General features: G+C 46.9%; 1 protein-coding gene across 8 annotated transcripts in view; it reads left to right on the top strand.

Annotated features, from left to right (window-relative positions):
- The window catches only part of cux1a (cut-like homeobox 1a), a 128,261-nt gene that overhangs the window by 28,339 nt on the left and 75,359 nt on the right, over positions 1-24,563 (top strand). For 3 of the 8 annotated variants that reach the window (XM_023819420.2, XM_072702362.1, XM_023819416.2), the window contains exon 2: positions 9,624-9,734. In XM_023819420.2, coding sequence (XP_023675188.1) covers positions 9,624-9,734 — 111 coding nt within the window. Of the gene's footprint in view, positions 1-312; positions 430-5,270; positions 5,472-5,585; positions 5,648-9,623; positions 9,735-24,563 lie in introns of those variants that run through there. The other 5 variants (XM_072702361.1, XM_072702360.1, XM_023819417.2 and 2 more) reach the window with 5 other exon arrangements.

Genomic DNA, 24,563 nt, shown 5'->3' with positions numbered 1-24,563 from the left:
AAAGTCAACTGGAGAGTTTCCTTTTAATTTAAATGAACAGTTCGATAGAATCGGTTCTGTAAATTGAACCGAACTTCCTATCACTATTGTGCACTAAATAGGGATAATGGTGGGTAATTTACGTCAAACCCCACCCCCGTCTAGTAGTCTCGACAGAAGAGCCGTGAATGGCATGAAGGTGGACAGAGGGCTTCGGAGACGGGACAAGGCGTTGTTATACGCCCCGCTCGGTATCGTGGGAAGCCTTCCCTTCCTTGTTCTTCCCAGCCTTCCCGCTGTCTGCTGATGCGTGAGTCATCGCCCACACTAAATGCGTCGTTCACAAATCCGCTGCTCATTCCCTGGTAGAAACACTGGGGCGTTTATTGGGGAGGGAAAATAAGAGGAATGCGATGCAGTGCAAGACGGGGGCTGCGTTCCTCCTGTAATGTAAGCTAAGCCTACGTCCCGCTGACGCACTGATTAACGACATTTATTTAACTAGCTCATTTATATGTCCAGCCATCCATTGTGGGTGGTTCGTGTCACGTGACTGAACAGTTAGAGGTCACCATTTAGCGGGGAAGTTTGTGCCTTTTTCGTCTTGGATCCGGCACACGGGGTTTGGGCTAATGGAACGCACAATCGTCGAATCGTTTATCAGATAACATTGTTCTCACATTGGACAAATGCTGGCAATATTAAGCTGAAAGACGGTGTAACTTCAGATAAGTGTTTCAATACGAAGGGTTTGTACTGGTTGTGTTTTGGAAAAGAAAAAGCAACAAAAAAAACTTGCTGATAAGTCTGGCTGTTTCTGTGTTGAAACGCAAATAAATCAGCCCACTTAATGTTCACAGCAGCTGTTGTACTACCCAGCTAGAACAGACACTTGTGTTTGCTGCTTGTCTAAAGGTCTTTTGAAGTGGTACTCAGTGCTAGACTGCTCTCTCCGGTGCCATTTGTTGTTTTTGTATCGGTGCCCCGCGCATTTTACACAAACCATATGCGTAGTGCATCTCGTGCCTCCCTTTTCCTTGCGCTTATTAAAGTTTTATTTTCGGATGGAGATTTATTATACGAAAGCACACCAGTTAAACCGTCGCTGAATTATGCTTAAACCCTCGGGTACGGTGGCCCCTAGAGACAAAACACACACAAAAGAAAAAGCAGAAACAAAATGAAAATGCGCAGCAAATTAAAAAAACACACGCAAAAGAAAAAGCAGAAACAAAATGAAAATGCGCTGCAAATTAAAAAACACACACAAAAGAAAAAGCAGAAACAAAATGAAAATGCGCAGCAAATTAAAAAAACACACGCAAAAGAAAAAGCAGAAACAAAATGAAAATGCGCAGCAAGTTAAAAAAACACACGCAAAAGAAAAAGCAGAAACAAAATGAAAATGCGCAGCAAGTTAAAAAAACACACGCAAAAGAAAAAGCAGAAACAAAATGAAAATGCGCAGCAAGTTAAAAAAACACACGCAAAAGAAAAAGCAGAAACAAAATGAAAATGCGCAGCAAGTTAAAAAAACACACGCAAAAGAAAAAGCAGAAACAAAATGAAAATGCGCAGCAAGTAGACAATCCCAAACCGGAAGTGCTCCACCACGCTAGGGGGCGCGGTGAGCTCATGTGGCACAGTCGCTACACAGTAGTGATGGGAAGTTCGACTGAATTAACTGATTTGATTCTTTCGAGCTGTCCGTTGTAATAAATCGATTCTAAAATCGATTCTGTGATTCACTTTTTTTTCCGTCTTTTTTGCGCCTGACCGTATGAGTCAACGAATCATGGGATCGGATAATAAATCAAACGGTGTCTCAAGGTTACGTTATTTGACTGAAAGATGGGGCTGGTGTTCAACAAAAATGTTTAGCTTGACTATTCACAATAAAAAAAACAATATATAAAAAGCAGAAAGGGTGTCGATGCTGAATAAACACGCGTGTATATATAGTTCTTATTTTCTTGACTTTAGCCAAATTCATGTGCATGAGTATCAAGGACTACATCACAGTTAACAACTGCAATATTACCAATACAATCACACACACATACAATAAGCATGAGTAAACTTGCATACGTTGTTGTGTAAACGTCAAAGTTAATAAATATCTTTGGTTTTTGATGAAAGACATATGGTTTTATTATGCAGAAATGCAATAATTTACTGTTGTGATAAATGAACACAGGGCTGCCAACTCTCACGCATCTGGCGTGACACTCACGCTTTCGGATTCTCACGCTCGTGCAAGAAATCTTACTGCAAATTTATATTATTACATTATAAACCTAAAATTAGCTGCAGCAAAAGCGTTGGGGTAGTTTGCAAACCCTACAGACCATTTACAAGGGAATAAAACTGTCACAAAGGTGTAAATGCGTGTGCGGACTTGTCTGAAATGGAAAATCTCTGGCCAACCGGCTGACCAAAGTTGACAGCCCTGTGAACAGCTGCGTTAATTTTATTCCTTTCAACAGCGTAACTGCATTTCCGCAGCAAATGCCGCGAGGCGGCGAGGGCTCTTGGGATCGGTTCGCAAACCATTCGTTTTAGTCACCGACCGAGTGTCCGAAAACCGTAAGTTCGATTTGTTCATCGAACGGACTCTCGGACACTCCGTCGGCGACTCAAACGGATGGTTTGCGAACCGATCCCAAGAGCCATTGCGGCGTTCACAACAGTAAATTATTGCATTTCTGCATAATAAAACCATATGTCTTTCATCAAAAACCAAAGATATTTATTAACTTTGACGTTTACACAACAACGTATGCAAGTTTACTCATGCTCATTGTATGTGTGTGTGATTGTATTGGTAATATTGCAGTTGTTAACTGTAGTCCTTGATACTCATGCACATGAATTTGGCTAAAGTCAAGAAAATAAGAACTATATATACACGCGTGTTTATTCAGCATCGACACCCTTTCTGCTTTTTATATATTGTTTTTTTTATTGTGAATAGTCAAGCTAAACATTTTTGTTGAACACCAGCCCCATCTTTCAGTCAAATAACGTAACCTTGAGACACCGTTTGATTTATTATCCGATCCCATGATTCGTTGACTCATACGGTCAGGCGCAAAAAAGACGGAAAAAAAAGTGAATCACAGAATCGATTTTAGAATCGATTCATTACAACGGACAGCTCGAAAGAATCAAATCCAGTTAATTCAGTCGAACTTCCCATCACTACTGTGTAGCGACTGTGCCACATGAGCTCACCGCGCCCCCTAGCGTGGTGGAGCACTTCCGGTTTGGGATTGTCTACTTGCTGCGCATTTTCATTTTGTTTCTGCTTTTTCTTTTGCGTGTGTTTTTTTAACTTGCTGCGCATTTTCATTTTGTTTCTGCTTTTTCTTTTGCGTGTGTTTTTTTAACTTGCTGCGCATTTTCATTTTGTTTCTGCTTTTTCTTTTGCGTGTGTTTTTTTAACTTGCTGCGCATTTTCATTTTGTTTCTGCTTTTTCTTTGGCGTGTGTTTTTTTAACTTGCTGCGCATTTTCATTTTGTTTCTGCTTTTTCTTTTGCGTGTGTTTTTTTTAATTTGCTGCGCATTTTCATTTTGTTTCTGCTTTTTCTTTTGTGTGTGTTTTTTAATTTGCAGCGCATTTTCATTTTGTTTCTGCTTTTTCTTTTGCGTGTGTTTTTTTAACTTGCTGCGCATTTTCATTTTGTTTCTGCTTTTTCTTTTGCGTGTGTTTTTTTAACTTGCTGCGCATTTTAATTTTGTTTCTGCTTTTTCTTTTGCGTGTGTTTTTTTAACTTGCTGCGCATTTTCATTTTGTTTCTGCTTTTTCTTTTGCGTGTGTTTTTTTAATTTGCTGCGCATTTTCATTTTGTTTCTGCTTTTTCTTTTGTGTGTGTTTTTTAATTTGCAGCGCATTTTCATTTTGTTTCTGCTTTTTCTTTTGCGTGTGTTTTTTTAATTTGCTGCGCATTTTCATTTTGTTTCTGCTTTTTCTTTTGTGTGTGTTTTGTCTCTAGGGGCCACCGTACTCGGGGGCCTGCTTACATACAAACGAATTTGACTGTCATGACTTTAGGTGGAACAAACGACTTTCCTCAATCTGCAATGGAAGGTATCCTGGTGCTAAGTTCAATTTGCGCCACAAAAATATAGTTTTCACCAAGTTTATTTATATATATATATATATATATATACTTTTTAAATTATTTATCATATATATATATATATATATATATTTCTGTAATAGATGCAGACCTGTGTAATTCTGGAAATTATGTTCGCCTCATTAACCAGTGAAAACACTGTTATTTTGCTTGCGTTGTAATTTGCGCTGTATGGATCCTGAGTACGCAGCTCTGTGGTTTCCCTGGTGCAGAGGCAAGTTACAGATGTCAGACTGGAGTTATTTTTGGTTGTTGAATTTGTACACCTGAATAAAGTGGTTCCATTGCTGGCTTTTGCTTGCAGCGAGTATTTTTCCCAGAGAAATGGAAACGTTCTAAATTCAGGCCTCATTTCCAGCCTGTACAGTACTAGGAGGTCAGGCCAGCTGAAAGACACCTCGTGGAGTAGCGCTTTTAAATTGAAGCCGTATTAAGTCGTTATAAATAGGAATCGTTTTCCCCATTTTGAATCTTAATAAGCGTCTTGTCTTAGTAATTTGAACCGGGTAGTTAAGTACCTGTGTTACGGCTAGGGTTGCCATTTTAAATCTGATGGAATAAGTAAGCTCCACAGGGACCCCGATGACAAAATCTGCCGATCCGGATCCTAAGATATGGCACAAATCGGGATGCGGCATTTTATTTGCACTGTAGGGCTCGAGGCAGCTCTAGCTTCAGATTTTTGAGGACGTACTTTTAAAATCGTGAGTAGGGTCGTGTTGCTGTTTGGACTCGGTTTTTTTTCCGCAGTGGGCGAGCCGAACTCAAGTCATGTGAGGCCAATGTCACGTCACCGGCCTTATTTAACACACCCTACCACGCACTCCACCACGCCAGCCTTAGAAAAACGTGGTTGGCGTTTGCATATACTGCTTCTGTACAGGCCGGCTGTATTATCGCTCCCCTACCCTGCCATTCTAATGAGTTTGAAATTCAATTTGGAAAGCGATTCACCCGGGGGGGTGGGGGATGCCTCCACCGCCCGGCTCTTCATTACCTTGCAGTTAATTCGAATAAAGCGCCGAGGCGCTCCGGTTCAGCCTCGCGTTCCTCGCGCGTGCAGCCTCGTAACGGTTTTTTCCCCCGCCACCCCCGCGTGCACGCAGCCGATAGCATCTGGCACAGGCGGGCTCTCCGGGGAGCACGGTAATCTGTTCCATCAGCGTTTACTACCGAACAAATTAACTAAGACAAGCACTGCCGCGCCTGAGCCAGCGAAATTCTTCCATTAGGAAAATTATAAAGCCATTATGGAGTACAATTTGGCCCTTCATGCAAACCGGGGGCTTCTTGCAAGTAAGGCCTTGAGGAGAGAGGGAGCGGGGAAGAGGCGTGTTTCTCGGCTGTGGGTACGAACGCCCCCCTACTCCGAATCTGGTGGGATGTAACGGGAATATGTCCCACAGCGTGTGGGGAAGGATAAATTTGTCTTTTATTTACTTTACGTTTTGTTCCTTGTCCAGTCTATTTCTGTACTGAGGTGCTTTCATTTGTGCCAATCAGGAGTGCTATGCTTTGGATAACGGTATGTATGGTTGTGAAGCTTTCACTGGTTTTTCTTAGGTGCAGGGCAGGTTTTGAAATTTCAAAAACAATAACTTGGAAAAGCAGATTCAGTGGAAACATTACGGGATTTCTTTGCTTTATCTGCTTTTTAGAAGAAAGTAGTGTGCCAGCGGTTTTTAACCTTATTTCAGTTTGTCTTTTTAAATGTATCCATGGAGTAGTTATGAGTCATTACTTATTACTATTTAAAATGACAGTCCTGATAAATCATTTGCAAAAATAAGTGTGCAAGTGCAGCCCACTTTGTGTGGTCCGTGCTGGCCCAGAAAGGCAGGCAGAAGTATGGCCTTCACCACCGAAGCCAGGTTGGGACCGATTTAACGGAGCAAGTGTTTCATGAAAACCAGCTGTGCTACCGCCTGTGATTTCACTTGGAGACACTGTCAGCGCTCGGCCGCTGCGGTCTGTCCTTGAGAACGCTGCAAGAAATAAGGGGGCTCTTCTCTTGGTGCCCCTGCTGTGTTTTGTGCTTTGGGTTTTGGGGAATGCATGATGGGATTGGGAGGAGTCTCTGAATTCCGCTTGATAAAACCATAATTACCTCCCCCCCCCCCACCCCCCAACCATTCCTGTGGCCCCAGAGGGGTCCTGAAGTTGCTGTGAATTAGGATTTAGGAGACTCCCGCTAATCAATTTTAAGTGATTAGCCAAATCGTTTGCATAATGGGTGTAATAGCATCTGCTAATCAGTCTCAAGAGCCTCGCTTGACAGGAGCTTTGGGGGGAAGAAGCTTTTTTTTTTAATGTCGTTTCCTCCCACACCCATACACGCACACACGCTCCTTAAGCCTTGCTGGCATGGAAGGGAGAGAGCAAAGCAGTAGAGTGCAGTCAAGTACGGTATTGGTGAATCGCAGACCGCAAAGACGGTCTTGCTCTGCCAAGTGTGGCTGTGTTGTAGTTTTTGTAAGATGGCCTGTGTGGGCTCGGCACACTCATGGCAGAAACTGTTAATTCACATTGTGTTGGGTTAACACACGCTGCAGTCTCAGTGTTGATACAGCACCACGGGTGTCTGCATGAGGCACAGTACAGTCTTAGTGTTTTAAATCACTGCCATGCGTTTTGCATACATTTGGCATGCTCCGAGTTCACATTGGTGAGTATGGTATATTAAAGGCCGGGGCTGTTACTGTTTCTGTGTGGGGGCAGTCCTGTCAGTGGCGGCTTTATTCCGGTTTCATCGGTTAGCTCATGCCTCTTTTCAAAGCTGCTTTTGCACATTTATGTTTCGGATATTTTTACTGGTGCAATTTGCCTTAAGTACCATCTCAGGGGTACAACAGCAAACCTTCCCGGAATCTGTGTAATGTTAGCAGCCTTCAGGTTATGATACTGTCACAGGCTGCCCTAAACAGCAGCGTAATACAATATGACACGATATTCGTTGTTATTGTGCACGAAAACACGATATTACGTGTAATACAACAAAAGATAATACAGTACAAGAAGAGAACACGGAGTAATTTGAAGTAAGTAATCCGGGGTTATATTGGTGGTGATATTTAAAGCTCTGTTTGAATGTGATCCCTGTGTTTTGCTGGGGAAGGCAATGGAGAATTGACAGGCTTGGAGTGCTAACAAGAATTAAAAGCCTTTCTTGCATACGCCCAATAGTTTCACCTCGCTCCCTCCCAGCCTTCATTAATGAATGTTTCACCATCTAATTGGTTTATGTGTTCATTTGGCTATCTGGGGTTGTTAAGGAAGCTAATTGTTTTCCTAATGATTTCCTTGGCCCCCGCTTTTATTTCAGTTCATTTCATTTATTTGTTTATTTTTGGTGTCAAAGGATTGCCGTCGAATAAAAAGATCTTGTGCACTAGAGAGAGAGTAAGGCTGATGGGGTGTGTGTGTGTGCGCGCCCCCAGATTTACTCTGGACTACATTAACCTCGCATACCTCTTTGTCTGACTTTCCCGAAAGAAAGTGACAGATGTTAAAGGTAACCCATTAACCTGGCATTCTTGAACTGTTATTAAATAACAGAAGTGCCCTGTTGTGTGTGTGTGTGTGTGTGTGTGTGTGTGTGTTTTTTTTACCTTGGTAAGGCCGTTACCATGGATTCTGGCATCCCTTGCATCTTCTCTTCTTTTGTTGATGTTGGCCCTGAATCACCTTATTCTTCTCTACCTCCCAGTGTGTCATAGTTGGTTTTGTTTTTTTGTTTTTTTTGCATGCATTTACCGCAGTCTTTTCCTCTTTTACCTCAGTAAGTGTGAAATAACTTGCATGTTAACCTAAATTTCACTCAAAAGAATTTTTTTTTTCTTTTTTAAATTAATCATGCAACCCCAAATGAAAATAGAGCAGAGCTTAGGACCCCCTATCATGATCTCATAAGTAATCAACAACTAAGGATCCAGGGGATGGCTTTAATATTTCTTGTATTTTTCTAATGCCTCTGCAGCTGCCCTGCAGACCCCCAGGACATTGTGGCCCTGAGGCTAAGAACCCTCACTGGTAGTGGGTTATGTTCTGTCTTGATCAATGACAGGATATTGGCATGTTTGTGGCACTGTGAACGCTAGCTGTTCTAATGTATGCCTGTATAGGCACAAAACATTTTGTAAGTTAAAACTGCTGAATCTCTCTCTTTTTTTTTTTAAATGACGTGTTGACCATATTGCATCAAATTTCATACAAACGACATGCATCATGGTCAGTCATTTTATCTGTGAGGTTAGATTAACCTAGTCTGCTTTTTGACCATTGATGATATATTAATATTGTATGTAGGTTCTTATGTTTGTGTGCATTGGGCAGACTGGTAGCTCAGTGTGTGGTATTCTGCCTCAGTCCTTCAGGGTTAGGGGTTAGAAACGCACCTCCACTCTGTGACTGAGGTTTGCATGTTCTCCAGATGCTCTGGTTTTCTCCTGCAGCTCAGAAACATTCTGGTTTTTCTAAATTGCATACAATATGTGAATGTGTGCACCGTGCAATGGACTAGTATCCCATTCAATATGTACCCCCCCCCCCCCCTCATGCCCTGTGCTCTCTAGGATAGGATTCAGGCCTCCTCCCCCACCGTGCACAGGAGAAGTGTCTGGACGATGGATGCATGACGTATAAATCATTTGTATGGTAACTTATCCAGAGGGTCAGCCTTGCCTGCTGAATAGAGACATAGATTTTCGGTAGAGGGGGCAAGGGTATGGGTGGAGCTGGGGGAGGGTGTTTACCAGTGCTGAGTTTCAGCGTTTAGTGAGAAGTTTGCTTGGCCTTGTGAAGAAGGACAGTAATGAGGCGTCGACAAGGACAGCAGAATGGGAAGGGGATTTGGGGAGTCCTGTCAACGGTTAGCACAGCCCCCGACGCATCTGTGCACAAGGGCCTGGGCCTGCCTGTCTGTGTCGTGGCCCAATTAACTCGATTTGTTTCCTGCATCTGGCTCCCAGATGTCAGCGGCCCAGAGCGAACGGGGACTCTGCGTGTCCCTGGCCGGCCAAAAGCCGGCCTGCAGCCCCAGCACCATGTGGCACCTGTTATTCATCGTGTCAGCCATGTTGGTTAGGCTGTCTGTGTCCACGCTGTGTCGTGAATATCATCATGTTAGGAAACCTGTGTACGAGTAAGGCATATTGATGATCACCAGGTTTTTTTCTGTGTGACTACCACTTGTACTTGAATTGAAGGGCTGATGGTATATGGAGCATGACCAAAAGTGTTTGAGTGATTCTTTCCTTGATTGGTGGAAAACACATGTGTGTGGAAGTGTGATGTATGATTACAGCAGCGCTGTAATGATGGCTAGGTGTGCTCTAGCTGTTATGAGATGTGATGCCCTATGTGACTCACTCCCCAAACCTGACTCTTCCCACCAGCATGGAGGCCCCCAGGGGCTTAATGTTTGTCTTTGGATGTAAATAAGCAGCTCACAGCCTCTCCCACCCCCGCAGGCCCTGTGTAATTATCTTGTTGTCCCCCCCCAGCGAGAACTCGACGCCACCGCCACAGCGCTAGCCAACCGACAGGATGAGAGCGAACAGTCTAGGAAAAAGCTCATCGACCAGAGCCGCGAGTTCAAGAAAAACACCCCAGAGGTGAGTGTCGGCCGGTCGGGTGCCGTGCAGAGCCAGCCGCACGCGTATGCTGCATCACGTCCCGGCAGATGTGTCTGGGGATATCCCGCGTCAATGCTGCCATTGTCATCCCCCGGCAACGTGTCTCGCCTCTGGGGCATCGAGGTGGCGCCTGGTAGAGCGAATGAGACAATGGTTTTGTCGCCGCTTGCGCCTCCAGCCGATTTGCGTTGGTGATTGTGTGATCATGTTTACGTATAGACAAACACAATGGTGACACGCCATCCATCCCATATTTTTTTGTCTCTACCACACTCTGAACCAATTCCATATTAATGGACCAGTTAAAATAGCTCGCCCATTTGGTTAGGTGTTCTTTGTTATCCGCGTGGTGTATTTGTTTCATTCATGGGTGACTTTAATGATGGCCTCCTTAGCTTATATAGGTTTTTTCCCCGTGCCTTCTGTACTTGCCTGTTTTGAGTTTCTGGTTAGGGAGATGTTCCTAATAGTGAGCTGGAAAGCTTGTCTGTATAGGATGAGAATAAACAGTGACCCACCCTGCCCTTAATGTAGGCCTTCTGATGCTCTGCCATTTTCATGCCTACTATAACAGAATGTAACAAATAAAAAGCTCCCATTAAGTGGACATATTTCTCTAGGAGACATTTTTTAAGCACAATTCCCTCACCTGGGCTCCTTTTGACCACATTTAATGTTTAGACGCCATCAGAGCCTCTATTCATCTGTACCTCTCTCATTCCGTCAAGTTAGCATGTTTCAACCTGCATTAAGGTGCATTTTTTAAAGGGCACATTTGAAAAAGATCTTTAATAATCGCTATGTTTGCATGCAAGGTTAGAGTCTTTTAACTAGTGTATATCTGAGTTCTCGTCACTGATATTTGGCATTGTGTGTTTTCTAAATGAGTCAGAACAGTTTCCCCCCATTTCTTCTGTGCACTCCTGTGACCAGTAGAGTCCATCTCTCAGTGCTGGCATTACGACACGGAAATTGCTGCCTTGCTGGTTTGGCTGCCCACCAGGGAGCAGCCAGTACTGGGGGATTCTGGGGAAGGCAAATACTAGTTTGGTAATAGCGAAGCAAATCATCCTCCCTGGTGAAGTGTATCCAGACTGATATTTGGGTATTTAAGTGCAGTGTGATTTGTGGCATCTTAACTCACGGAAATGGAAAGGCAAGTGTGTCACTAAGAAACATGCCACCCCAATATACCCAAAGGTTTGATTTTTCGCAATTTACATGTTCAAATTCTCACTGCTTTCTGGAAGCATTAACAAAAGGAGTTCTTCGTTGCTATTTTAAATATTTAAAAATATTACTCTACGTAAATCCTCCATCCTAAGCTGGCAGCCGCTATTTTTTTCTGTGCTGAAAAATATTTTGCTAAAACAGTCTGGACTTTTACTTATTTTAGCTGCAGCACCTGTGTACCCCTTCTCAGAATCAATCCTGCTGACCCTTTTGCAAAACACTGTAACTTGCTGTATACAGCTTTGTGGATGAATCTGTCTCAGTAGATGCTGCTTTAACAGCCATTAAGAGCATAGAAGGTGTAAAATGAAGCTGATGTTGATCATTGAAGATGTCTACCTGGATTATAAAGGATACTCCAATATTTCATAGATGTATGTTACTTTTAAATTGCATACTTATATATTTTAAATGGTCAGTATTTGTTTTGCATCAAAATAAGACACAAGTGCTGAAAAGTGATTCTGTTTGCTGGCCCAATGTTAAAACAGCTACATGGGCTATGGAAAGTGCTCCTTTAGAGGCTCGTTTCCTGTTGCTTTGATTATTTTCAATAATACTTGATTTCATGTGTAATTAAGACAATTCATTTATCAAACCTTACTGACCTAATAGATGGAGAACTGTGCTACCACAAAAAGAACCTTTTGCTAATAGAATTGCAAACCCAATTCTATGGTTTGTAAAAACCTAACATTGGTCTGTATATTCTATCCGTGTTGCATTAGCCAGCCATAAAGCCATTATGCTAAAACGTCTTGTTACTGTCATTGTATGATGCATGCACTGTTACCAGAGGTGATGTTTGGCAATGCATTGTGAGAGTGTATGTTAGGAATCAGCACTGTATTCTGTTCCATGTGTTTCTTTAGAGCACCAGTGATGTGTTTTTGAGTGTTACTCCGTAAATATTAGCCTCATCACCTCTCTTGTTCACATCAAGCTGTACAGTAGTTTCTGTAACATTGGTGCGTCTTCACTTTAGTTCCCATTCAAAAATAGGTATTGCTCAGGTCTGGCCTTTTAGTCCAGCACTCTGCTTTTATAGTGTAGAAAATTACTTTTGCTTGGCCTTGTCCATGCCTGGACTTACCCCCACCCCCACCCTGCTGTGTCAGCAACAGCCCTGCTAATGTGCATTTGTCCAAAACAGCAGGGGAGGCTATGAGTTTAATAGAGGTAAACAGAGCCCCCCCATTCTGTTGAAGAGCCAAGGGTTCAATGTGTCTCATCCTTTCTGTTGTGGGGGGCACAACGGTGCGAGTTCTGCAACTCACGGTGCTTATCGCAGGAGCACTCTTTAATTAGGGTCAGGCGATCTCAGAACTGTGCAGTTGTGTAATCGGCTGAAATTTGGGGCATCGGCATAAGCAAGCGGATGGTAGAGGCTGATTGTGGGAAGGCTTGTCTGACATCACTAGAACCAGAATGAAGGTCTCCAGATTGTGAATCACCTTACTCTTTTTGTTTTAAGTCCAGGGCTACTGCCAGTCTGTCTTTTCTCCCCGCTCTGCTTCTGGCACAAATCTTCTGGCGTTGCGCCCTCTGGGTCCTGGGCGCAAATACCTTTTTAATCTCTCAGATGTTTCCATTTCAGCTTCCAAATGAACCATTTTGAAATGCCTGTCGTAGTGGCAAGAAACACCATGGAGGTGTGCTTATAGCGCAGTCTGGCCCTTCCAAGTCTCTGGAGCGCTTCTGCTATTATACCTTTTGATTGACCAAAATGCTTAAGCTGAGTCGATTCAGTAAAAATGCTACTATTAGTTAATCTAAAATTTTACAAGCAGATCTAAATGGGCTAATTGTACTACATGCAAGCTTAGCTGTTGCTTAGTTATTGTGACCCTTGAAGGTTGTTTTCAGTCCCTAGAGTGAAATCACTTGAGTCTAATTTCAGTGGCGATCAAGCACCAGGCTTTGCAGTTATTCAGAAAGCAGCCTTCATATCTTCACCTGAGGAAAAGACTAGAATCCATTTTAAATATGTGGAGATTGTCAGTAATTAAATCAAGGGTGTATAAATTCCTCGGAGAATAAATGTAATTTTGCTGGGGTTATATATATTATCCGACTAGATGGACTATTCTTAACTCTTTTTCACTTAGCAGTAAAACTGTAATGTGGGACCTGACAAATGGAAGAACAGCAAATGTTAGTTTCTTTAAAAGTAGCCGCCCGAGGCAACCTCTTCCTTTTAGGGGGCGGGGGGAGATCAGGGCCTATGGAAAGACAACATAGGTGTCAGGCTGGAGGTGGAGAAGCTTTTACTCTAGTCAGGGTGAAATTGCTGCCATTTTCCAGAGATTTAACTGGGAGATGATGGCCTAGCCCTCAAAGTGAGAAACTGGAAGATCTCTAAGTTTTTTGTAGATTTATTTATTTTTTTTCCAGTTTCTTTTTCATTTTGCAAAGCAGAAGTGAGCACCTTTTGCTCAAGCAGTGCCATTTCAACCCAATGCTGTCTGTGAACCCGGGTGGCTCACGGACTGGTCTATGAGGCTCGTCCCTGACCGGCAATCCTGCTGTTACATCTCATAGAGATGGGTTCATGAGGGAAATTCATGGGTCTGCAGACATTCCTCTAGGCGAGCAGGTCACAGGGATACCCGCGGGCGTGCAGAGGTTGCCTCGGCAGCCTCGTCTCCGTGCGGTGCTTTTACGAACTAGGAGTGACGTGTCGATCTTTGATCAGAGACCACTGCGCCTCCTCCACACCATAATTTCTTTCCCTTTTTTTTTTATCTTTGCAAATTCTTTACAAAGTTCCTGCACCGAAGAGTGTCGACGAATAAATGGAAAATAAAAAAAAAACTGTTTTGTCTCCGGATCCCCAATAAATCAGGCTCTTTTTTCCATTTAAAATGTCCAGGGCTGCAATTTATGTTTGAGCTTAATAACCCGTTACTAAATTAATCGTTCTGGGGTTTTGGCTGGGAGGCTCTGTTCTCGGGGATTCTGTGAACACTGTAAAAAATGATCTTGCCGTCTCTGCCCAGAACTGAAGGTACGAAAAAACATCAAGGGGTTCCGGCAGAGGGGAGGAAATTTCATCCTCTGTCGCTTCGAGCTGGAAATCTGCCTTAATTACTGCGGAGCTCGCTCTGTCTCCGAGTAACGCCCTCACTGTAGAGCTGTGTATGCTGCCCATCCATCTGCACTTCCACCGATATGCCCCCTCCCCCCATTTACCCTCGCAACTGTGGCAGAATCGCAGGTCCACTGTTGCGCAGGCGGCACCCGTCAAGGGTCATGATTTTCCCCTCAAGGCTGTGGGCTACCTTTGGTGGCCATTATTGTGTGGGTATGGTGAGTATGTCGTAAAGGAACACGCAAGATATTCTGCCCTTTGGTAAATGTTACCTTTCCTCTGCAATTCTGATTATCGTAAAACGTCACCTCTTCTGAGACTGCAGCTTATTACCGAAGCCTTTTCTGGAACATTATGCACTGGTGCACTCACCTACACCTCCCTGCAGGGCTCTGTTTAAAAAATAAAAGTGTATAAAATAAGTAACCTCCTCATTTAGGCGTTGCTCCGTTCTGCTGCTGCCGCCTCCCTTTCGGCTCCACTCCATCCATAATTGAGAGTCGAGGCTTTTTTAGGGAAGCGTTAGCGCTCGGGCCAGATGCCGGAAGAGTGGTGCCTGGGCCAGCTGTCAGTTGTCGCCTACGCCACCGCCTTCCCTGCTGGCGGGGACACCTTGACCGTTTGAGGGGAGACAAAGGCTTTCGGCGTCCAGCCGCCCCGTCGCGGCCATTCAAAGAAGGTCAGCCAGCACCTGCTGGGTGGAGGGGTGTGGTGGGATCATCCTTCACCTTTGGCCAGCCCGGATGACATTTCAGCTTAATCTTGCTCTCGTGGCGACGTGAAGCCTTGAATGCAGGCGAGTTAAATTGCCTGTGAAATGTTATCCTGATGTCGAAAACGTGATCTGAACCCCCTCCCTCCCCCCTCACTTTAGTTAAGCATGGGTCATGACCTCTGTGCAGTTTTATTCTGCCAGTGTAAGCAAGCAGCCTTTTCTTAGCAACACTTACACTAGGCCTAATGGTTTGACGCCTTTACGATGGAGTCCAGTCTGTAGAAGCTTGTCCCTGTAACTCTTTTCCTCATAAGACTTCGCACCTGTTTTCACCAGCCTGACTGTAAAGTAACGGTGGCTGATGAGCCTGCAACTGGAGCAGAACTGCTGGCCTGGTCGCATTTCGTTCCTAGACCTCTCCGGGTTCCTAAGGTGTCTGACCCGGGACATTCCCGGCTCTCACCATCGGTCTCGTTCGCCGAAATTCAGAGCGGTGGGGGACGTGCCGAGCGACGCCGTGGGATTTGCTCAGCTGCCAGGGCGAATCTGAGCGGCCAGCCAAATGAGCGTTCCTGACGAAGTGAATATAGTAATTAGGGCTGATCTGCTGGCACTGTGCCCGCTGACTGGCTGACTGGCGTCTTGCACAGTTAATTATAGCCCTCTTAAATGCAACGCTGGGATATTTACCAGTGAGACAGTGAGAAAATCCAGCATGGATGCCTCACTAAAACAAACCGTTGATTTAAGAGTTGTTTCTTTGTAATCTGCTCTGACTCAGGAATTTCAGAGGAGTATGGGGTACGATAGGAGGTTGAGGGAGTCAAATTTGACTGCACGCTCCCCCACTACTCTGTAAAAGCAGGGTGGCAGTGCTAGGCGGCACCAGCTTTGTTCTCCCAGAAAGGTATATCTGTAACTGTGATTGCCCTAACCTTATTTCAGTGGACAGTTAGTAAGTATCTCTTGGTGTCACAACCGGCGCTTTAAATAAGGGGCAGATACGTGAACAGACTAGACCTGCTGTCAGTGGCTGTCTTCGAACGCGGTAGCTTATGTCGCAAGGTCGTCCCTTAGATCAGTGGACCTGCCCTCTAAACCGACCTGCATCTGAAAGTCCGTTGGCCTTTGTGGAATAACCCTGCTCCCTTGCCCAGCTGTAAATCTGAATTTGCCACGCTATGGGTCTCCTGCAGGGCTCAAAGGCATGGAGATTCCTCTGATAAACCAAGTCCTTCACTGACCGTTCCCACGGCAATCTGTTTGGAATCTCGTATTTCCAGTCCTAACCCCTACTCCCCCTTCGTACGCTTCCTATTGATCACGGCAGTTATAAACCATTTGGACGGCCTGTGTAGAAAAGGCCATCGATTAGTCACCAGTCTGTGCTGAAAGGCAAGTCGGCAGAGCTGGGCTTCACTCTACACTTTTATATGGTATTAAGGGTCCATTCTCCACTGAGGCCTGAATGCTGCCTTTTCTTAGTAACTCTGATGTCCCACCATCTTGATGCTTCATAAAGACTTTGCATAATCGTGATTAAATGTGACTCAATATGGGATAATTAGGGCCAATTTTTTTTTGTCGTGTCAAGCATGTTATCGGTGCATTTTGGACAAGTAAGAAAAACATTCCATTTTACTATGGCTAATCATGCTTTTTTCTGTCATGAAAAAAGGACATTCTGCATTTTTGCAAGATACAATTTATGTATTTTGTCAGTAGAGCTGATGATGCCCTCTTTCTTCTTGAAAAGTTTAGTTCTTTGCCCTTGCAACATTAAAGTGGGTGGTATTTGAGGAGATACCCTCCCCCCACCCTAAGTCTGAAAACTTTATTAGCTTTATAGGCATGTATATGGTCTCTAGTACCCAAAGTCAACAATGTTGTAACAGGTAAGGCCATAGATATTTAATACTCCCCCTTAATGAGAATAAGGGGTTTACGGCTGGTTGCCCCCACTGCCTTCCCCCACAAGGTCTGACCCCGTGACCCAGAGCAGAGTCAAACGTAGGGCAGGCTGGCGTCACTCCCCCCACCCCCACCGACTGCCTGGCCTTTGCTCAGGTTCCCCGTCTGGTGTGGTCTATGATAGCGATAGTTGAAGGCTTCAGGCTGGACCCTGCTTGTCTCATCAAAATTCTGCCTTTGTCACTACGCAGTGAAAGAGCTCTCCAGTCTGTATGCTTGTGGGTGTGGGTATCCACTTCTAGGTTATTACATGCGTGAACTGTGCTGCTAAAAGGTCGCCATGTTACAGTGTGAGTGAATAATAAGAGGAAATGCATGTTGCTTTGCACAAAGGTTACTTTGCATCTCAGGCTTCTGAGGCTGACGTTTGTAGTCCGTTTGTATTCTTCCTGGTTATTCCAGGTGTGACGGTGTCCTGATCGCTTGCTCACTGGCAGTGGCCTTCATTACTGGTGGTGTATCTCTGTGCACGCTTGCTGCAGAGACAAGTGCTGCTTTGTAGGAGCGTTTTGTAGCTCTCCACACCCTGCTTGCACTCCTGAGGTTTCAGAAGCTCAGCTTGATTTTTGACAGAGCCACACAGAGGTCAGGACATTTTGGAGTAATGATCACAAGGCAGGCCCTGTTTGTCTGCACATCTGATTGCGGGAGGGGGGGACTGAGTATGCTTCCTCTCCGTGCGTAATGCTGGGGGAAGACTGAGGAATTGGATTCGGGCTCCCCCTGGAATTCTGCTGGCTGGCCTCCGCTGGATAGGGGCTGGGGCTGCCATCAGTCTCCCTACGTCTGAACATGTTGACTGCATATCAATCACGGCTCCCAGGCCCCACCTTCCTGCCCCCACCCCCCATACCACCATGGCCAATCCAGGGTAACGTCCTCTGGGCCAGCTGACCGCCATGTCTTCCGCCAAGGAGTTCCCCATCAGTGGTACAAAGCACTCTCCTGGGAGTCTGGAGCTGCCTGTTTGAAAATGATTTCCCCAGCCATTTTTTTTAAGGCGTGGGGTGGGTCTTAGTTTGAAAGTAAAGGCTCTTATTCTTGAATGAGTGAGCCGGCTTCACATCTAAATAATGCGTGGTAGGAATGGCTGTTGTCTCTGCGAAGGCCCCAGTCTGTTTGGCATAGCTGATAGCAGCTCATCGCGTAAGGGTCCCCCTCCCTACTCGTTTCTGCCTGTGTGTTCTCCAGGAGGGCGTGTGTGTGTGTGGGGCCGCAGCCAGGCACTACTACTCTGTGGGTGGCCGAAGGCAGGGTGGCGGAGTGGGCAAGGCTGGTGTCGGGTATCAGGGCGGGCTTTCAGCGTCAAGGTCGTCCCCACCCCCCAGGCAGCCTTTGCGCTCTGTTTACACAGGATCCGCTTACGCCCAGTCAACAGCCGCCTCTGCTTCCCTGCTCCTTTCATTGCTGCGGCTGCCGTCAGAGAGCCCCCTCAAGGGGTCCCATGCCGTGCCTCCTGTGCTGGGGGGTGGGGTGGTGGGGGGCTGCGGATTGGGGGTGGGGCAGATTGCATCTCCAGAGGTTTCCCTCCCAAGCCTCCTGAAGGAAGCTAACCTTTGTTGTGCCACAAACCCAAAGAGATGTATCAGCAAGCCGTGGGATGGGTCTTGGCGGTCAAATGCATCTGTGGGGCTAATTCTCCTGTAATCCACGCTGCTATCCTGTTTTGTAAATGATGTGGGGCGCCCTGGGGGCTGGGCTCTGAAGGAAGGTGCCTGTTTACAGCTGGTGACACTGGATTAACGAGGGGAGCCGTCCTTGGGTCCTCAGGGTGTGTCTGCGGAAGGGAAAGCAGAAAACAAAGCCGGCAAAATAATGCCACTTGTCAGGCGAATGCACCGTTACATTCTTTTTCCTGCTCACAAAACTCCGGGCATGCAGTTCTGTAATCTGCTGGCTCTCAGTCCTCCCACAGCAGACTCACCTTCCATAGGTCAAGGTCGAAATGAGCGGTTATAGGAAGCTGCTTTCCGAATAATTTAGAAATCTCTGCTGTTGCTCACTGAGAAGTTAGGTGTGCAGGAATTTGTCATTTTTAATTTGTTTTTTTTTCCGGCCGCTCAGGACCGTTTCTTGGGAAAGGGTGGAAGTGTATTTAACAGGTTATCTTCACAAGTATTTATTATCCGCAACTGTAGATGGATTTTTATTTTAACATATTTATTTTGATGCGGTGACCTTTAGCTCTAGGGCTGTGTTTTAACATTGTGTACCTGAGTGGCTGAGCACATTGAAGGCTCTATGTCCCAGGTGGGACCCCATGGTGCCTGGGCCACTTCCCCCCCCAGTTCGGCCTGGCACGATTAGATTCAGTGCCTGGTTTTGCATGTTCTCGGCTCACTGACCCCGACCCTGACCCCACCGGGGCTCTCCGTGCCAGCGAGCAATGGCTCTGAGCCACATCTGTGACTGCGGCCATCCCATGGAGTTTCCATCTCATCTGTCATGGGGCATCTCGGGTGGTTAGGCTGCTGACGAAGGCTGGGCCGTATCTTTACTTTGCATGCTGTTTTGCTTTATCGGTGTAATGGAACTGATCTGAATAAAGGTGCTCTGTGATTGCGAATGATAATATCGTCCCTCGTCAGTGGGAACTTGCTCAGCTGATTCTGGATTTTCTGCTGACCGGCTTGCCGGTTCGTCACCTGTGGTCTGCGGATAATTTTTCAGCCGCCACCAAAACGGACGTCATTCCCCTCGGCGGGGTTGTGACGGCGAATGCCAAAGGCCTTGGGGTGAGATTAAGCTCGTGAGAGTGCTCCTGAAGAAAGCGACGGTGAAAATGCAGTAAAACTCATCAATCCTTCTGTTCAGTGCCATTTGGACTGCCTGTGTGTGTGTGTGTGTGTGTGTGTGTGTGTGTGTGTGTGTGTGTGTGTGTGTGTGTGTGTGTGTGTGTGTTGGACACATTCACACCTGCTTTCCTTGTCTATGAAGCATGTGCACCTTTCTTCGTTTGCACTTTCTGGCAAAAGACGTTTTAGGGTGTAAATATGCCAAAAATTTTCCCCAATGGTGTCCCTTTGGAGAGTGAGGTGTGTGTCAGTAGATTCCCTGTGAGTGCTTGAGGAAGTGCAGCAGGGTCCAGGGTCACATGGCTCCTTGCTCCCAGAGAGCGTAAGGCAGGGTGACTAGGGGCTGCTGTGGGCTGTCTCTGCATTAACCCCTTAATGCAAGCCAATCCGACCTGTCATCAGAGCCTCCGCTGGCTCCTGAGCAGATGGAACCGGGATGCCCCCCCCCCCCCCCCCCGTGCACGTCACGGCACACCAGCTCGAGTTGGCGTTGTACTGTTTCCGTTCGTCAGCCAGGGAGACGCGCACGGGAGCAAGCGAAGCGTGTGCATATCCCTGGAGTGGGTGGAGGGGCGGGGCCGGGACGAGCAGTTTGGGGCCACGGGGAGGTCTTCCAGAAGACAGCGCCGCTCCTCCCGCCGTCGCTCGATGCTGCCCCGATGAGTCACCGTCTGCGAATGCTGCTGTGCCGCGGACAAGAGGAACGGCGTGAGCGCGCTCACTCACTTGTACCGCCTGGCCCCCCAAATGGCGTTGAGGCGGCTTGGCCCTCCGCTGAATAGTGTTTCTGGCCTTTCCTGGCTCTATCGTTTTTGGTGCCTCACCGTCATGTGCCCCCCCTGTGCGTCGCTTCATCCCCGTGTCATTGGTGTGCGTGAGACGTGTCAGTGCGTCCGTGCTGTAGCCAGGCGTCGCTGTCCCTTTTCTTCAGGGCTAAAGTGTCTGTTGCAGCTTCTGGCTTTTCACATGCAAGGGGGAGAGAGAGTGAGGGAGAGTGAAGGTGGTCTGGGGAGATGACGGACAGCGGCGACGGGGCCGACACGCCTCCCTGGCTCACTTGCTGGGCGGTCTCAAGGTGCAGCTCTCAAGTTACTAGCAAACTTGCACGTCAAGTTTTAAATCCAGCTTTTCTTTCCCTAAAGAAAGATACAAGGTCAGGCTGTTGTGCCGAGAATATGGCTGCTCTCCCACTGGCGTCTTTCCTGACCTCAAAAGTGTATAAATTTAACCTTCGTGAAAAAAAATAAAAACTGCTGCCAGCAATTCTAAATCTGGATGCACAGGAATATTTAAGTGACGTCTTGTAAACGTACCTCAAGTTTTTTTATTTTTTTTTCCCCCCTTCTCGATCTGGGTACCATTTTTGAAGCTCTCCAGTTGCCTCCCCTTTCTGAAATCATTTCCTTTTGATTGATTGTGATCACCGACACCGCTGAGCTCCCCCTCCACTCGCCCGGTGCATCCCACCGCGGCCTGACCGCCTCTTGGATGACGTAGCCTGTCATGAGGAGCGAGTGGTGGCCGGGTCGTTGTGGGGGGGCGCGAACGCTGTTTGGATGGGGTCAGCCGTGTTCTTTGTTAATGCTTGACTTGTGGACACGGCACCTGTTTTAATTGGCTGGGTGAGGGCTGCCAAGGAAAATAAAACTGCTGAGAAATCTGCCGGCACCTCGTGTCGGGATCTGATTTTCACAGAGTCATTTTGATAAGGACTTCGGAAGGTTGTGGTTTTACTGTTGAGCGACCGCTGCTGCTGATTAAACGTTAAACAGTCACATTTATTTATTTACACCCCCACCCACCCACCGCTTATGTGTTTCCAGACTGCCACCTAAAGGAGAGACGAACCGTTAGCTGTGGCACACTTCCTTCGCCGCCTGACGTTAATGCCTCTGTTCTCAATAGCGATTTGGAAATATGAATAGCCGATGGTTTAAATTGATGTTTTATGTTGAACGTTGGCCGTAATTTGCCCTCTGAGAATAGAGGTACCAAGAAACAGATGGGTTCTTCACAGTAACAAATTGCTGTGTGTATATATAGTCTTGGCAGCGGATGAGCTTCACCTCCGCTGGCGGCTGGGAGGCCTGCTGTGTGTGTGTGTGTGTGATTGTTTTTTTTTGTTTTTTTTAATATGTTTCTGCGCTTGTCTTGGCATGCGAGTGCCTCACTGGTGTATGTAGATATCTGTATTTGTGACTGGGTATTTCTGATACAGAGGTTGGGGGTCTTGGCCACCATTATGACGTTTGTGGCGCGTCAGCTAGACTAAAGTGTCTTGCCCAGTCGTGTCTTCGGGTGGCCAGGCTGGGACACCCAATCAGAAGTGGGTGAGTGCCATTTATCGCCGGTCTATTCTGGGCTGAGTCTTCTCCCCCACTCGGACCCCTGGCGACATGAGTCCCGTCCGGTCTCTCCGATGGCCTGGGGGACCGCAGATGACGAATGAGGACATCTGTTATTGTGCAGCCGTTACGTCTCCGTGTGCTGCGGACGCTGTGCTTGCTGCCGTCTGGGGGGGGATGGGGGGTAAGGCAGGGTTTTTTCTGAAAGGAGGTCCGTACCGTGATCATCTTTTTTCATTTGGCCAGTGATGGTTGACACGATTTATAGATAATTCATGCTGAAGTGTGAAAAGAGAACAAAGAGCATAGTTCCTGCTCGCTGGACCCACATGGTGCTGCCTCAGTCTGAGAGTGCTGCTGTTTTCCTGTAGGCCCAGACCTGCACGCATACACAGACAAGGTGTGTGTATTTGTATTATTGCTGAGATTCTCTTCTGTACTCTGACTCATTCAGATACAGTCTGTCCTCTTTTTGCTCCTGCCCCACCCCCCCTCTCTCCCATGGCCTTTCAGACAGGGCTGTCCTCCTCTCCCGCACCCCTCTCCATTTGGCCAGGCTCTCTAGTATATCCCCCCTCCAATTCTCCCCCCCATTCACATGCACCCCTCACACTGGTTTGTCGTGGTGAATATTTCACAAGCACTCTCTATTCAGTAGCTGGACAGAAATGCTCTTCCTGATGATTCCCCCCAGCTTGCTTTAGACATTCGCACAGGGAATTGCACCCCCCCCCCCCCCCCGGTTTAGCCGCTTTTCTTCTCCTAGGTTTCTGTTCTGTTCCTTGTGACTGCCGTCTGCCATCTCCCCCCCCTCCCCCCCCCCCCCAACCTTAATGTGTTCACATAGAGCTCATTTTTGGGGTCTGAGATCATGTAATGTCTGCTGCTTTCCGTAGGAATTACAGGGGGGTGTGAATAATTGCATGAAATGGAGTGCTGGGTCTAAAGGTTTCACAAGGACTCGAGGTTCTTTTCCACAAGAGGCCTTTGAAGTAAAAGTAAACAACCTGCCCGGGCCCCTCCCTACCTGACACCCTCCCCCCACCCCGCACCACCACCACAGAAATGACGCTTCTTATTAGCTTCTCCCGTCGAGGCACGTAGCACAATCCTCCTGCACATGTTAATCTAATTTGCTCCTCAAAACCTGGCTGCTAATAAATAAATAAAAATCAGCCAGCAGCTGCTCTGGTTTTTTTTGGGGGTGGGTGGGGGGGGGTGGTGGATTGGGCTGCCGTGGGGGCGACTGATAGCGTTTCACTTGTTCTTCTCACTTGGCACGGTAGAGGGTGGGTCGGGCATCAGTGCCAGCAGGGGACTCTCAGAAATGCTCACAACCCTCCTGTTCCCCTATGCGGGCGTCAACAGACAGCCCTGCGTATTTTTATTTACCCGCCCCCCATCCCATCCCCTTCCCTGCTCTGCATGGCTGCTTCACAGGTTTTGTCCTGAAGCAGTCCCTATAAATAGTTCCTCCATTGCTGTCTGCCAAGCAAACCTGCTCATCAGAACTAATTGCAGCAGTCTTTTTTTTTTCTTCTTTCCTTCCCCCTCCTCATTCTCTCATGTTCACCATCTTCTCTTCCCCAACCTTTTTTAAAATCTCGCCTGTACCCGTTCACTTTGGCTCTCGCGTCGCTCTTGCCACATGAATGCCCTGCCTCTGTCGTCCAGCCCCCGCTGTACCTGGCGGCGTCACCCCGTGTCGCTTTCGGAAGAGAAGCCTTCCTGCCGCCACTCTTAGAACGACCTGCTGACTCTTCACTTTGCTTTGCTGTTTTTGTGTCTCTCGTATTTTTATCATCTTCTCTTCTTGTTGTGGACTGTGCTCCGTGCTTCTCTGAGTGTGAGCTGTTTTGGCCAAAATGAGTGGTGCTGACAATGTCAGAGGAAGTGACCCAGGCCCTTATCTGGATGGAGGTTTCTGTTTGGCCAGTGTTTGGGGGTGGGCACAGATGTTGGGAGTGTGCCCGCCCCCTTGTGTTACTCACCGTGGTTACTGTGTGTGTCGGGAGGCCAGTGGATGGTCATGTAGCCCCCACCCCTAGCAGACCTCAGCATCAGACGGATGGTCCTTTTGTGTGGCTCTGGGGGTGTCGTGACCTCATTCCCAGACGAGTGTCTGGGGCAGGCTAGGCGGGCTGGTGTGGGGTTGGGGGGGAGCTTTCCCCACCTCCTTGCTCTTGGTGTCATTTACTAAGGCTCCTGTGACCTTTGTCTGAGCTTTAATTCAGAAGGATGGCGCTTCATGTAGCTGTAGAATATGCCAACCCCTACCTTCTCTTTAGGCAGGCAGAGATGGAATTAAAGGTATCCTCGAAAAAGAGCTGCTCGATAAATTACAAATGAAAACTATCTCCCTCGGACTAAAAAAGAAAAAAAAAAAAAGCCATATGATGTCCTTCATCAATCACGTGGCCTGGGGATTTGTTTGGGGGTGGGGATTGTGGCCTCAGTCAGCCCCACCCTGATGAGGAGCTACCCCTAATTGTGGTGCCCCCCCCCCCCCCCCCCCCTCAGAATCAGTATGAGCTGTGCTACCTTCTCTGGTAATAAACTGAGAGAATGTGCTCCAGGAGTCCCTGCGGGCATCGTCTGCACCCCCGCCCCCCACGACATTTCTCTGTGATTCTCTCCCACTGGCTGCTTCAATCACTG

The sequence above is a fragment of the Paramormyrops kingsleyae genome, chromosome 18 (assembly GCF_048594095.1).
Source record: "Paramormyrops kingsleyae isolate MSU_618 chromosome 18, PKINGS_0.4, whole genome shotgun sequence".
NCBI lineage: Eukaryota > Metazoa > Chordata > Actinopteri > Osteoglossiformes > Mormyridae > Paramormyrops > Paramormyrops kingsleyae.
The sequence above is the reverse complement of the archived record's forward strand: the minus strand, read 5'-3'. Positions and strand labels throughout refer to the sequence as shown.